General features: G+C 35.6%; 1 protein-coding gene across 2 annotated transcripts in view; it reads right to left on the reverse strand.

Annotated features, from left to right (window-relative positions):
* The window catches only part of Lancl1 (LanC like glutathione S-transferase 1), a 32,496-nt gene that overhangs the window by 1,568 nt on the left and 15,067 nt on the right, over nt 1–15,861 (reverse strand). For both annotated transcript variants that reach the window (XM_026403345.2, XM_026403347.2), the window contains 6 exons: nt 13,505–13,712; nt 6,017–6,152; nt 5,313–5,459; nt 2,443–2,625; nt 635–811; nt 132–204 (listed from right to left, as the gene is read on the reverse strand). In XM_026403345.2, the coding sequence (XP_026259130.1) occupies nt 132–204; nt 635–811; nt 2,443–2,625; nt 5,313–5,459; nt 6,017–6,152; nt 13,505–13,712 (924 nt within the window). The remainder of the gene's footprint in view (nt 1–131; nt 205–634; nt 812–2,442; nt 2,626–5,312; nt 5,460–6,016; nt 6,153–13,504; nt 13,713–15,861) is intronic.

Raw genomic sequence — 15,861 nt, forward strand, 5'->3', positions numbered from 1 at the left:
CTTGTATTAGTAAGTACTATAACAAATGATCATCAAATTAATTTGTTTGTACACCTCAAATTCAAATACATTACCAAGCAGAGAAGTAGCTGCTGATATTATAAGGTATATAAGTAATGTGTGAAAAATACCTTCAAAGAGGGAGAAGGGGGTGTCTGGTGTCCTGCATCCGTGTGCTCCATAATCTAAGCACCATTCAGCAAACTGCAATGAGACCAAATTAAGTTGCTAGAATAATTTGTTTCAGTGACCCTAGAGGTTGATATATTGACCCTAAGTGTTATTCTGAAAAGTCAAAAACTATCAAGTTGGAGAAAAGAGATAAATGCCATTCATACATAGCTTAGAAGGAAATATAATGAGTGGTCTAAGCCACAGATTATCAAGGTAATGGAAGAAGCAGCAACAAGATCACCCTATACCTTTTTTTCTCACATAAATGCTTTTGAGTAGAATTATGCCCTTTAAAAGGAATACTAAATTCAACCAAACAGCATTTGAAGGTTTTTCTTAAACAACGTTCACTACCTACAGATGATTCATGATTTAAAAATTAAATTAATATCAAGAGATGAATGAAAGCGCTTCCCTCAATTTTTTGAAGCTACTTTGCTTCTGGCAGTCTGAACCCTACCTTACAGGCCCGGTACAGGTATTTCACATCCTGCGTGAGGTTGTAAAGAGTCAGGAAGGCATAGGCATTCCCCGCAGCACCATGGCACAGCCCGTACCCCTTCTTCAGCAAACCGTATTGCCAAATCACATCTGCACATTGGTAGGCACAACAGAGATACTTCTCCTCTTTGAACACCTGAAGAGTCAAGGAATGTGAGTTTTCTTATACAGAATATAAAAGAAGGTTCCTTCCTGCTATGAAAAAAGAAGTAGTAGGGGAAGAAAAGAGAGGGCCTGACAAGAAAGGCAAGGGATTTAGTGACAGAGATGTGTTATACTGGTAGTAAAAAACTATTAAAATTGGCTTTGCTTTTTTTTAATTAACTGGGCCTGACCTTGTCTACATGGTCTTGTTTTATGTGCATGTGTCTGTGTATAGGGGTGTGATCATTTAAGCAGCATTATTTAACTTGAAACTTGCTATCATCATGAGTCACTCTCAGAAGTACAAATGCTAACTTTTGTATGTAATATTGCTACTATTGAATAGGAAGTTTGTTTATATACTGGGGAAGAAACTGATTATAAACATAACTATCAGAACAACACAAGTAGATCTTCATTATCTTTTATTGCCTGCTATATTTTGAACAAAGACTTAAGAAATACTCTTGAGTAGGTATTTTTAATATCCCATTGCAAATCCTTAAAAGCAGAATAAGGCAGTTTTAAAAGCTCTTCTATTATATCTGACTTTCTGAAATGTAGAATTTGATATACTAAAAGCTTGCTTAGTTATGAGATGCCTATTTATAGCCTACAGACATAACTTACATTTGATTTAGACCAATGGTTATACATGTCTTAGTTTACTTCTATTTTTTTCCCCTCAATTAAAAATCTTTTCTTTGATTGTGGCAATGCCATCCATACCAGCCTTTTTAGGAGTGATATTTGTATTTTTTTTTATTGTGGTAAGATGTACAAATAATAAAAGTTATCAGTTACACTTTTTTAAGCATATAATTCAGTGGTACTAATTACACTCACCTTGTTATATAACCATCATTACTACCCATGTGCAAGACTTTTTAATACTCCCAACAGAAATTCTATACCTATAAGCAATAAATCCCCATTCCCTACTCCCTTCCCCAAGACTCCAGCATCACTTCATACAGATGACATCATAAAGTATTTATCCTTTTGTATCTGGCTTGTTTCACCTAGCATGTTTTCAAAGTTTATGAATGTTGCAGTATATATTAAAACTTCAATATTTTTTAAGACTCATATATAGCATATTTTCTTTATCTATTCATCTGTTGGTGGGTACCTGGATAATTTCCACCTTTTGGCTGAGGAACTGTTATGAACACTGATTGGTGCATACAAATCTGTTTGAATTTTTGTTTTCAGTTTTTTCTGGGTATTTTACCTAGGAGTAGAATTGCTAGATTATGTGTTAATTAAATGTTTAATTTTGTGAGGGAACCACTAAACCATTTTCCATGGAAGCCATATCATTTCACATTCCCATCAGCAATGGATGAGGGTTCTATTTTTAATTCAGCCTCTGGGATATTATTTTGGCTCTGTCACTGATGTCATAATCTTGGTTACTCTGTCAGTGAAGCAGTCTCTTGTTCTATGAAATAATGTCTTCTGTGGAACAATGGATACTGAGACAATAATTCATTTAGCAAAGTGATTTTAAGTCTAACAAATGAATTATATTACTCTTTTAAGGACTGTAAGAGTCATTTTAAATAAAAAAATTTTAGTTATGTTTTCCAATTTTTTCTCAAATGAGAAAGTACACAGTACCTTATAGGCCTGGATGAGCATGTAGATCACCCCAGGGGCTCCATGACACCAGTGGACAAGCAGATCTCGATTATCATCCACACATGGAGGATAATTGCCAGAAGGGAATTTCAGCTGGCAAACAAAGTCTACACTGGGCTTGACCAAAGTATGTAACTTTGCTTGGCTCACTTGAAGGCTGGGCTAAAAATAAGAAAGAAAATTGTTAGTCTTGCTGAAGCAAACAGACTTTCTCAGGACTCAGTATGAGTTTTAAACCAGTAGAGAAACATGACCAAAAGGAATAAAGAGTCATTAAAAAGCTTTGAATTTCACCTAGTGCATCATTTTGCTTTAATCTTTTGTGATTTCACTTTATAATTTTTAAATCAAAATAAAACTTGGCCATCAGTCAATGCTTATGGTCTTCTGTATGTATTATTTTTCAGCATTTGTTGTTATCTGCATACATATAAGTTTCCTAAGTAAACACTTGAGAATGTGAGTGTAGAAGAAATTTCCTAAAGTTTCAATACCTATAACATGCTCTAAAATTCACAGAGATTCATTAGGTAAGCAAGGACAACTTTCACTATTATATTCAGAAAGTGTCAGGTAATGTTTTCAATAGAAAAGGACACTTACAAGTTAGGAGACATGGAATCTGATACCAAACTAGCATAACTTTAAATCATATCTTTCTGTAGAGGATTTGAAACTCATCTATATACAGCATTATCTCACAAAATGATATACAGATTTATAGGACATATTGATATAAAGCATATGAATGGCAACTCTTGATACAATTTTTTAGCTTCCCTTTTTGATCCTTTTAATTCAATGCACTGCTCATTACTTAAACAATTATTTTTAAGTGTTGTTTTATCAGGCAGGGGGTGGGGCATGTGGGGTGGGCAGTGGTGTGAAGCATAGGCAGGAGGCAGTGCTGGGAATGAAGCAATATTGATGAAACATCTTTCACAAGATTTTAAAAGTTCTTCAGGGGACATATGGATTATACTTTACATAAGAAATAGTGTTAAAGCTCAATTTAAAGTGTTAGTGTAGAATGAGTAAACTTGTCCAACATGGCCTAAAAATAATATTGCTTTATTTTATTGATATAGAGGCTTTTACTAAATGAACTTTCAGGATTAAAAATGAAATCATTTCAAATAGATAATAACCTGAAAATGAAAAAAATCAGTACTTAGATTTTCAGATTTCTTTTTACAACTAATGAAAAAGAGGCAGAGTAGATGTCCTCTCATTACCTGTTTTAATGAAAGGTTAATGAGGCAAGCACTCTACCAACTGAGCTATATCGATAGGGCAGAGAGGTGGGAGGGGAAAGAAGTGGGTGTGGGGTTAGAAATGATGGTGAAATGTGATGGTCATCATTATCCAAAGTACATGTATGAAGACACAAACTGGTGGAAAATACTTTGTATACAACCTGAGATACAAAAATTGTGCTCTATATGTGTAATATGAATTGCAACATATTCTGCTGCCATATATGAATTTTAAAAAAATTAATAAAAAAGAGAAAAGTCAGCGAGGTAATCCAGTCACTGACACATATGATTTTAATTCACCCTGAACTTCCAGAAGACATGAACTCTCCTTCCCTGTAAACTTTTTAATAATTTACATGTACTTCTAGATAAAAAGAGCCACTGAGGGAATGTGCTAGAAAAATAAAGGAACTTCAAGTCTAAATTGTCAAAAATCCTAATCATAAAACTTCTAATTGAGAAGTGCAGAATAATTACTACAGCTGACATCTGATTGGCACTAACATACAAATTGTGATTTTGCATTCAAAAATCAGTAATAACCTTGAGTTTTTCAGCTCTATTTTCATTATTGAGTCAGAGAAAGCAGGCCTGACATTTTGTATTATTATAGCTGGCTACTCAACCAGCTGATAATGTGTATATCCAAGCACTCATTTTGAACATATTAATGAAGCACTTTACACCACACTGTGCTCTGGGAAGATGAGGGGTACCCTCTGTTGCCATTAAGAATTTATTTTCTTTTAACATAAATTCTTATTCATAAGTACCAATTCTCTTTAAGGAGAGCTTCTAAGTCCCCTAAAATGACATTCTCTGAGAAGTTTTTTCTGACCTCTTCAAGTTATGTTTCTACAGTGACCTCTAAGTCTATCTGACTTTAGTTGATGTCTCCCAATATTAACAGGATCCAAGAACTGTTAGATGTAGCACTTTGTTGTTGTTGTTATAATACTGGGAATTGAACCCAGGGGCACTCTACCACTGAGCTACATCCTCAGTTTTTAATTTTTATTTTGTCACAGGGTCTTGCTAAGTTACTGAGGCTGGCCTTCACTGCTCGTCTATCCAGTTCAGGGATTACAGGTGTGCACCACTGCGCCTAGCTGGGCAGAATACATTCAGCTGTTTTTCAGGTATATTATTCAAAATTCACTGAAGAGCTACAGGTAACATATACTCATTTGTTTTCTACTGATTTTAGTTTCACTCCTAGAAAATTTGTTTCAGTGGATTTTATCTTATAATATGGGAATATATTAATTAAAGGCATTTGCTGAAAGAGAAGAGCAAAGGGCACTTCATATAGAATTAGAGGTCAAAATTTTTTAGTCATCATGAGTGGCAATAGGTAGGAAGGTATGGTCACCTACAAATCAAATGTCAACTCAAAGCACAGTGTCTTTAAGTTTATACACTTTAAAATGCACTGAGGCCAAAGTTACCATTGTTTGGGTCAAGCAACTGACATGATGCTGTAGTTGCCAGAAGGATAAAACAAAGCTGTAGGGTCTATCTTCCGATCCAATACAGTGTACGTGTCAGTCGGGAAGCAAATTTTAAAGTCTCACCATACTCATCCATTACCTGCATCAGGTAGTAATAAATTCCTGCCAGGCCATGAGCAGCACCCACATAATATTCCTGGTACCATTCATACATCAGTGGAGACTTTGCAGTGAAATTTCTCTTTCTAGCTAGGTTTTCTCCAGAGGTTAACACTGTTTCACAAATCTACAGAGAGAAAGCCAACCGAAATAACAAGACAATTAGAATAAAAATTTTTCTGGTGGAGGCAAGGAGCTTTTGCTATGAGGTACTGAAAAATGTGGTACATTAAACTTCTGCCAGGGAGGGGCACTGTTTACTTCAACTGAAGAGAAGTGTCTCAGAGAAGTGAGAAATGAAGTGAGGAAAGACAAGGAGGATCTTGAACTCTTTTACTAGTGCTACAAGAATTCACTTGTCAAAGGAAAGCATAAACTCCTCCAGGCATAAAAGGAGACATCTGCATCTGGGGGGTGAAATCTAGCCCTGACCTTCCTCTGAAAGAGTCTCTAAACTCTCAAATGGAGCAGGTGGCCTTCTGACTCAAGTCTCTCCCCAGTGTTTCCAGCAGCATTTAGTGTGAATTACTGTTGGTCCTCTGTGTCTGACTTCTAAAAGTCAAGATACACCCTCTTTCTTAAGTAGAAGGATGTGCTAACTGGAGAGACAAAGGTAATAGGTTCGGCAATGAGCAAGTAAATGGGCTCCCAAAAAGACTTCTAAAAAGCATCAATTTGTGGTACCTGCTGAATATGGCTTTGAGGAATCTTTTCAACTCCAAAGTTCTTGTTGACAAAAAGAAGAGCATAGATGTAGCCCATACGTCCATACAGCATTTCATTTGGAGCATGGGGATCGATTTTATTTAGGTGAATTAGCCTAGGAATAGAAACACATGCCTAAAATAATCTGACAGGGATTGCTACTGGTGAATACTTAAAAATGTTACATTAATACACACACACACACACAGACACACACACTGTATAGATATTTTATGCATATAAATCACATTTGTATAAAGATATATATGTATACAATCCGGGTTCAAAGATTTAGCCCTCAATTAAATTTTTTTTTCTTTAGTTTATAATGGAGCATACAAAAAAAAAAAAAAAATCAAAGGAAAAGAATACAGTGAGTGGTGGTTGAGGCTGCCTGGAACCTCCTAGTTCTTCATGGAACTATATCCTAAGACTAGTAATTAGGCAACTGGCATCAGAGAAACCAAACTGCTGGTTATCAGAGCATGCAGCCTGGAGAAAGGACTACATGAACACACAAAGGACCACTATTTCCTTAAAATGAAAGGCTTGCTACATCCCACTCATCTCCTTCCTTGGTTTATTCCTTAATGTGAAGAATCTGTATGGCAGCCTGATCTACTGCAATTGACAACACATGTAGATGGCACAAAAGTATCATGTCCCTGTCTTCCAGTCTCTCAGCCTTCTAGTTCTTATCTTCAGAAATGACCTTGGTGACCAATTTTTTTGGTATGTATTCCTAAATTTATTTCATGGACATACAGACATAAAAACACATATTTATAAATATAAATATATCCCACCATGTTCTACACCTTTGTTGAATAACACATCTTTACAATCATTACATACTGGCACAGATTCCTTCTTTATAACAGTTACAGAGGACTGTTGAGCTAAGTGGATGTATTATAATTTATTAGGTCTCTATTGACAAACTCAATTCAGTTTCTCAGATAAAAGTTATTTTTGTTACTGGTCCCAGGTAAGATGGAGTAAGCACACTCAATCATACCTCTCCCACTAAATATAGTCTCCCAAAGCTGGACAGAAAACATGAAGCAGCTATTTGAGAACCCTGAAAAGTAAACATAAGAAGGCAGAATGGGGAAGAAGACCATAATTTGAAGATCCACCAAACTAAAGGTAAGTTTGTCATGTTTTCCCCTCTGGTATGCCCCTGGCCCAAAGCCCAGAGGTGGCTCCCTGTGGGCTGACAGCCCTAAAAGCAGTCCTTTACTTCTGTCTCAAGGATGAACAGGAAAGGGAGAGCCTAATACCTGGAGAGGGAGGGTAATTTTTTCTTTGTTCTCTTGTGCTCCAGTCTACAGGAAATCTTATGTTGCCAGCAGAAGTAAAAGCAATGGAACTCACAGGAGCCAGAACTCCAAAGGAAGAAAACTTTCTCACAGATATGAGGAGCTATATTCCCCTGGGGGAAGGGTGAACCTCACTGCTTTACTTCTCTTTCTATCCTCCATATCATCTAGCCCCAGATGCAGGCAGCTATGAGAAGTACATGGCAGAGCAGGATAACTAAAGTCTGAAGTTTTCTTCCCAGAGGACCAAAGAGGGAAGCCCCAGGGAATCAGAAGATAGGAGGAAGTTAAAGATAGAGGTAAATAAGACTGGAAAAGAAATCACATTTGATAGTTAAACTCTGAGAATGAAACTTTTTTTCCTTTTAGCAGTGGGTAGAGGAGTAATGTGATAGAGAAATGTCTTTGCTATTCACACAGAATTTTGAAAATGCAGTGTGGGCTGTATATACTCGCTTAGCTACAGACTGAAATAGGTTTTATATTTACTCTAAGAAGGGTCTGAGGACGATGTGGCTTTCTCTGAGGTATAAGAACAGGGTAGGGAACTATCTGCATTTGTGTATGTATGTGGATCTTCTTTCTAACAAATGTTTGCACATTTGGCAGAATGTACAACTACTTATACTTTCATTTTAACATACTCAGAGGTAAGGGTATAGCTGAGAAGGTATACAGCTCCCCCTGCTAATATATGGGGGCGACCAATATTTACCAAAAAACAAGAATAAAAGAAACCCAAGTAAATACCAGGTTGTACACCAACAGGGAGAGTGGAGAATCTCAGCTCCACAGGGAGCATACTTGTAAAAAGGAAAATAATCCTCCCTCTTTACTACTTCCATAAGCTTTGAGGGGGAAAGATATGCTTAACATTTAAAATGAAGACAATATGTTTCAAAAAGACAGAATTAGATGATTTTAGTGACTGAAAGCAGCTAATAGTGATGAAACAAAGGCAAAGAAAAAGGTATAAAGGAGATTTCAAGGGAACTTCCTTCCCAATAGGAAAGAGGAGTTTGAAAGGGCACGGCTAGTTGCAGTTATTGCAAAAGTTACAACTTTTTCACATTACACCTTGAGAACTGAGGCATCTCAAATTAATATGCAAATGCTGGCTCATGTAATTTTTTTCTCCTTTAAAAAATAAGCAATAAACTCACAGTGGAGCAGAGGTTATGTTAGAAACAGGGTCACCATGGTCAGATGTTTCTTTGTATTTTTTCATAATACTTTGTTTAACCTTTGCTCATCATCATTCATGGCTATGTGGGTGGCAGAATTATGGGCCACTATGTTTTCTATTTCACTACCATATAAATATGTATACACATTCACACACATATACATCCCTAATTTTCAAAAGAATTCAAAAGCATTTATTAAGAATTCTCTTTTTTTCCTCAAACCAGATATGGTACCCTCAGTATCACTGAGACTATAAAGAACACAAATCTGTTTAAAACTGCTGCAGTAAACAGAATGAATGTTTGCACTTAGATAAGAACCTATTATCATTTTAATATAAATGCATTGAGTTATATAGAATTTAGATTTAAAAAAGCATTTTTGATTTGTTTTTGAAAAGGAAATCAAAGAACTATTCAAAAGGGAGAATTTAAGATACTTTTTAAAGCAAACATGCACTATGGATATATTACTCAGAACAATTATTCTTTTACTGCTAATGAGGTTCCTGTCAAAATAAAATGCTTGAAATTAGAAATTGCCATTCCTTTCTCTTTGCCAATGTTATCACTTATACTACCATTAGGTGGCGATACAAAATTAGTATTCTAATTAATTTAGGTTGTTCAAAGCCAAGTAGCAAATACTTTTCATATACTTACAAGTAAAATATGCTCAAAGTATCTCTTCAATGGATTTTAGGGTAATAAGGGAAGTATTTCATTTTTTTCCCTGGATTTTAATTCATATCACTAAACCAGTTGAATCAGAGGTTAGCAACAGTTGGACTTTTGACTGCATGTTTCACATGCTAAGAAAAAATAATAATAGCATTCATAAATCATAATGGTTATTTTGTGTTTTTGTAAACTCTCAAACCCGCAACCATATTGTTCCAGCTCCATTTATTTGTTTTGATTATGTTGATATTAATAACAACCAATCTTTAAAAGAGAGATAAGGAAGTCATTGAAATGTCACTGAAGGAAAAATAAAGACATTTAGAAATAGGCTACTTCTATCCCAGAACTAGCAGTATTTCCTCAGGGTGTTATTGGGAGAGTGTTTTGGTTTTGTATTATATCAAAAGGTTTGTAAGTTAAAAAAAAAAAAAAGTAGTTCTTTTCTGACCCATCACACTACAAAAGCAGAAAGTTGATACATTTCCTGTCTAGAAAGCTAAAGCTCTTCATCAGTCTAAGTATGGCTCTAAAGCACTAAATATGTCAGGTTTGTCACCTAATTGGGTACCTAACAGGCTATGCTTTCTATTTGTGCTGTGGAACTAATGCCTCTGTGTAGAAAAGAAGGGTAAAAGTGGACATGATATATCTCAGGCAGTAGAAAGAACTACCAACTGTGATACTATGTACTGTGGTCCACTCCTCCACCCCTTGGTCATCAGCAGGACAATATGAACAAGAACACATACACACTCCTTTTGAGGAGTCAGGGACCCTTGCCAGAGAAGTAAAAATGGTCAGCCAGGCATGATGATGCATGCTTGTAATCCCAATGGCTCAGGAGGCTGAGGCAGGAGGATCACAAGTTCAAAGCCAGACTCAGCAACCTGGAGAGTCCTTAAGCAACTTAGTGAGACCCTGTCTCAAAATAAAATATAAAAAGGACTGGGGATGTAGCTCAGTGGTTAAGTGTCTCTGGGTTCAATTCCTAGTACAAAAAACACCCCCCCGGGGCTGGGGATGTGGCTCAAGCGGTAGCGTGCTCGCCTGGCATGTGTTTGGCCCAGGTTCGATCCTCAGCACCACATACAAGCAAAGATATTGTGTCCGCTGAAAACTAAAAAATAAATATTAAAATTCTCTCTCTCTCTAAAAAAAAAAAAAAAAAAACAACACCCCCCTGAAAACAACAAAAACACAAGATTCTCAAAGGCCCAAGGTTAAGATTTCTACTCAAGGAAAAAAACTTAATTTCTTTGAATTTCAGTTTCTTTGTTGAAGAATTAGGTTTTTTATGATTTCAGAGGTCCTTTTGGATTTTAAACTCAAAATTAAGAAATATGAAGCAAGCATATACAAATAATTCTTCTTTCTGTTCTACCATGAACTTTAAAAATCTAAATAGTATATTTTTCTGTCATATATCTGTATTCCTAATTTTTAACCTTAACAAGTCTTCCAGTTATATTCTTGAAAATCTCATAAAAAATATAAAAAGATATAAAAAATAAAAAATTTTGCTACCAAGGTTATCAAGAAAAAACAGAATCTTAACTCATTCTTCTGATTTTAATAAACCAACATTGATGTTTGGTATAGTGTTTCTTAGACTAGGTCTTCAAGATGTGTGAAGACAGGTGTCTATGTAAGTTTAGTAAATGCTGCTCTCTAGAGTTGCAGTGTTTCTCTATGCACATAAACTACTAAAGATTCTGAGCAGCCAGTAGAGGTGTACATTTAATTTTGTTTAACTAGTGTTTGAATACAATCCCCAATCTGAATACCCTGTTTTCAATGAATACCATTAACATTCCTCACACAGCAAACTCTTACTATTTGGCTGCACATATATTGGGAAATGGCGGCATCATCTGTAAAATATGGGAGCACTACAATTTAATTTGATGGTATTTAGGAGCAATTCACTGAATAAGACTATCTTATGAACCTTGTGAGGTTTTTTAAACTGCTGAAGAAAAAAGAAAAAAGGTAGTTTCTGTGTTTCAAATTTAAGTATGGAATAGCTTTTGTATTGGTTAGTCTCACACAAGTCAATTGTTATGGACGGAACATATTTTAATTAACTTTAAAGCAATCATTCCATTTGCCATTTTGGTCAAGCTTGGTAATATGTTTTATCCTAAATATTTCCCAGCCTTGAAATACAATTTTAGAGTTTTTTCTTCCACATACACTAAATAAGTTGTACTACATAATTTATAACCTTTAATAGATGTAGCATAGTTATACATAAAAAAATGGTTTAGAGTCCTGCAAAAGCTCATGTGTGAGACAATACAAGAATTTTTAGAGATGAAATGATTGGGTCATGAGAACCTTAACCTAATCCACTGTTATGAATTAACTGGGTGGTAACTGTAAGAGGTATGGTTGGAGGAGATATGTCAATGGCTCGGATTGCCTTTAGGATTTATATTTTGTTAATGGTGGGCAAAGCTCTCTGCTTCCTGATTGCAATGACTTGAACAGCTTTCCTCTGACATGTCTTTCCACTCTGATATTCTGCCTCAACCCAGGTTCAGAGCTATGGAGTTGACCAACCATGGACACTGACCTCTGAAACCATGAGCCCCCAAATAAACTTTTCCTGTTCTACATTGTTCTTGTCAAGTCTTTTGGTCACAGTGATGCAAGAGCTCACTAAAACATGTCAATTCAGGGGATTTTTAAATATAATTATTAACAAAGCATTATAGAGTAAAAGACTCCTTGACCCACTCATTTTCTCCTTCTCTTACAATTTCCAGTGGAAGCCAGGTGCAGTAGCACATGCCTATAATCCCAGCTGCTTGGGAGGCTGAGGCAGGAGGATTGTGAGTTCAAAGTCAGCTTCATCAACTTAGCAAGGCCCTAAGCAACTTAGTGAGGCCCTGTCTCTAAATAAAATATAAAAAAAGGGCTGGGGATATGGCTTGGTAGTTAAGCACCCCTGGGTTCAATCCCCAGTTAAAAAAAAAAAAGTAAAAAATAAAAAATTCCAGTGAAAGTTACAATATGAAAATAGTAATAAGAAAAAAATAGAAAAATATAATAAAGAAAAATTGAAGGAAGAGGGAGAATTTGTTTGTGTATGCTTTTGCCAATTTGTGTACATGTGTGGTTAAACAATATGGGCATGAATGCTTCTTTCTTTAAATACAACATAATTATGTCCAAAAAGCCTGTTGACGAAATACACACCACCACACAGTACAGTCACCCCTTGGCATTCATAGGGATTGGTTCCCATTTCTCTGGTAGGTACTGAAATCTGTGGATGTTCAAGACCCTCATATGAAATGGCATAGTAGCATATAATCTATACTTATCCTTCCCATCTACTTTAAATCATCCCCAGATTACCTACAATACTCAATACAATATAAAAACTATGTAAATAGTTGTATTGCTTAGAGAATAACAATATGTAAAAAAAAAAAAAGTCTGTACTATTCAGTAAAAAAGAAAATTTTTTTGTAATATTTTTGATCCACAGCTGAATCTATGGATGTAAAACTGTGGATATGGAAAGCCAACTGTTTAACTAAGAGATTCTTAACTAACTTTACTGGTGATGATAATGTTATTTGGGTGGTAATTTATAATAGAGAATACTGGGCATGAAAAACCATGGACAACTCAGTGATAATCACTGATTAAAATGCTGCTGAGTTTGCAACTCTCCTGTTAGTGTAAACATGCTCAGTGGGAGCCTATGAGCCCTACATGGAGTTGCATGGCAGTCAGATTCCTTAGTAAATTCAAAGGCATGCTCAATGAACTCTAATAAGGCAACAAATAAAGTTTATTAATACAAAAGTTTAGTAATTCATAATTCATAAGGTTCCAGTGGAGTGCCATGACTTGTATTAAAAATGGAAATCTGGATTTACATGGCATTGTCCCTGAGAAAGGCAGTCTTGAATTAGTTGTGGTCCCTTAGGATGCCTCTCTAGGCTCAAATGCAAGAATTTAAATGCATTTCTTTGAATTTCTGATGCTGGATTAGCAATCACTTGATTAGGTTTTTGATCTCACAAATGTTACTGAACTCATGTTTAATCTGGAACATGACGATGTCTTGTATCTTGCAATAAAACAGGGATTACAATGGTTGTTTCTTAACTACAACACAGGAAAAATATATAAGAACTGATCAAATGCAGGAATAAAATTTATCTGCCAAGAAAAGTATTCACTAGAATGTTTTTTTTGCTGATATATGCAAAATGCAATATGTCTAGATAATAATCCTTACAAAAAAACATGATTACCGTGTGATGCAATCATCTGCCTGCTTCTCATTGTTCATCTTGCTATACAGCACAGCGGCCACCGCGAGGGGTCCTGCATCGCCGCAAAGGAAGGTAATGGAACGCTTGGTCAAACAGTTCAGGCTTTGCTTCACATAGCAATGTGCCATCTGGAGGTAGGCAGGGTCCCCGAACACTTCAAAGAGATGTAAGTAAAGCACAGCAATACCTTGAAAGCAAAAAGAAAACAATGTAAAGATGAGGAAAGGACAACTGATTTTATTTTGGCATGTATGTATTCTTGATAGCTAAACGATAAGTTATGAAATCATGGTCCCCAAAACATAGTAATCTATTTAATTAATGATTTAATTAATAAAACATGTTTTGTCCTTGTAACCTAAAGAAACTCAAAGTAGGGATTGGAAAACTAAATTTCTTTTCATACAAAAAACTTTTGTGTGAGAAGGTAGTTTGTGTCATCAAATCCCCTACCTACACTATCTTTTCAGGCAGGGATTGTAAGAAAGTTATTTGATATTTGAGAAAATACATTCAATTTCTCTTTAATCTTTTCTTTTCTGTCAAGGACTCAGCTACCTACTATTAAGTAAGAGCTGTCAGTGACTTTGGCTTTGGGTTTTACTTGATTTGCTTCTTATCCTATTCTTGAAACCTGCTACCTGTAACTGAGGTGTTGTCTGCATGTCCTTATTCCAACTACCTGTCACAGTAGATCAAGACCTTCTTCTGAAGCCAACTGGTCTCAGAGTAGACTCAAAGATGTGGAGTATGGAGCCTGCCTGCCTGCAGCATTTTCAAAAACTCTTTTTTCTCCTTAAAGTACATTTTCCATCTCATTTACCATTTTTAGAAGACACGGAGCCTCTGTTTAAATCTAAATTAATAGAGCCAATCTCTTCACAGATTTCACTGCAGTAAAAATGTGGTTTGCAAAATTACATTTCACTGTACTGAGGACAATTTTAAATTTAGATAGTTTTCTCATTTTGCATGGGTAATCTCCAAAGCTTTGTGCTACAGACAATTCAATTTCACATGTATATTAAGGCCAAATTTTCATTTCCTACAAAAGTTAATAACCTTGTCTGCTCTTTCAAAGTGGCTCCGTGTTAGTAATTCCACAAGTTGATGATCAGATGTACTACTGCTTAAGGTTTGTAGACAAGTGTACAAAACCAAGTATGTGGGTAAGAAAAAAAAATTCCCTTTCACAAATGATCAATGTCAAGAGCTTCTTCCTTGAATGAGGTCCTTAATAGGCTTCATCTCCATCCATATCACGCATATGCTGGCAATCCATTTAAATTGTTACCCTTTCATCTTGCTCTCCTATTCCCACTGATGCCTGAACTTGCTTAATTAAGTTATGTAAGCACAAAAGCCAGATAATAACATGACCGAGATCTGAGAAAATAAAAAGTGATTAAATACAAGTCCAGTGATTGTTTTCCTTTTCAGACCTTTGTCTCTCACGAGCAACAATTCCTCTTAGCCTCAATACTTAACAAACAAAATGTATTAAGGCATGCAATTTTAAGATTTGAAGTATTTCTCACGAAAAACATGTAGTCATTTTTTGAGTCTCACAATATTTCACTTATTCTTTTTCTTTCTGAACAGCAGAGAATTATCTAAGTTTCTGAGATTCCATATACTCATGTTTAATTTATCTTCTCCCTCTTGTTCTGGGCCTGGTGTTAGACTTGATCTTCAGTTTAGTGTTCACCTTCTCTGTCACAAAGCACCCATGGGTGAAAAGGATTTTAAATGATGAATGTTGCCAATTAGAAAAATTATTTTGGACATACTTACAGATCAGCCAAGATCAGGAAAATAAGACAGAATGTATAAGTCAAAGACATTTCATGTCTTATTAATATTTTTTTATTCCATGTATCCCATTTTCAAGGGACTTACCAATTCTTTCCCTTTCTGCTTTTGTGCTGACTGGAATGAAGGTTTGATGGTGTAGCTAGAACATCCACTTTTGACCTTAAAGTTGGAAGCTGTGTTATGAGGATGGCAAAATGTCAAGATGAAAGTAGCCTAGATCCTAGAGAACAATGAATTTACTATACCAGTGTTTGGATTGCTGTTAACCTAAGATATAAACTTCTGTGTTAAAGCTACTGTTATTTTAAGAGCACTACTACTATTTTAGTAGTGTGTGATTACGTCACACACTACTAATCCTAACCCTAAAGAATATGGCTCTTTTCAAAGCTAGCAAGGTAGCAGAAGCTAGATCAGATCATATGGGATCTTTTAGCTAATTAAAGATTTGAGGTATTATTTGAAACACATCATTTTAAATCATGAGAAGAGCACAAATAGATTTGTTTTCTCTTAAATTC

Source organism: Urocitellus parryii, chromosome 1 (genome assembly GCF_045843805.1).
Source record: "Urocitellus parryii isolate mUroPar1 chromosome 1, mUroPar1.hap1, whole genome shotgun sequence".
Classification (NCBI taxonomy): Eukaryota; Metazoa; Chordata; class Mammalia; order Rodentia; family Sciuridae; genus Urocitellus; species Urocitellus parryii.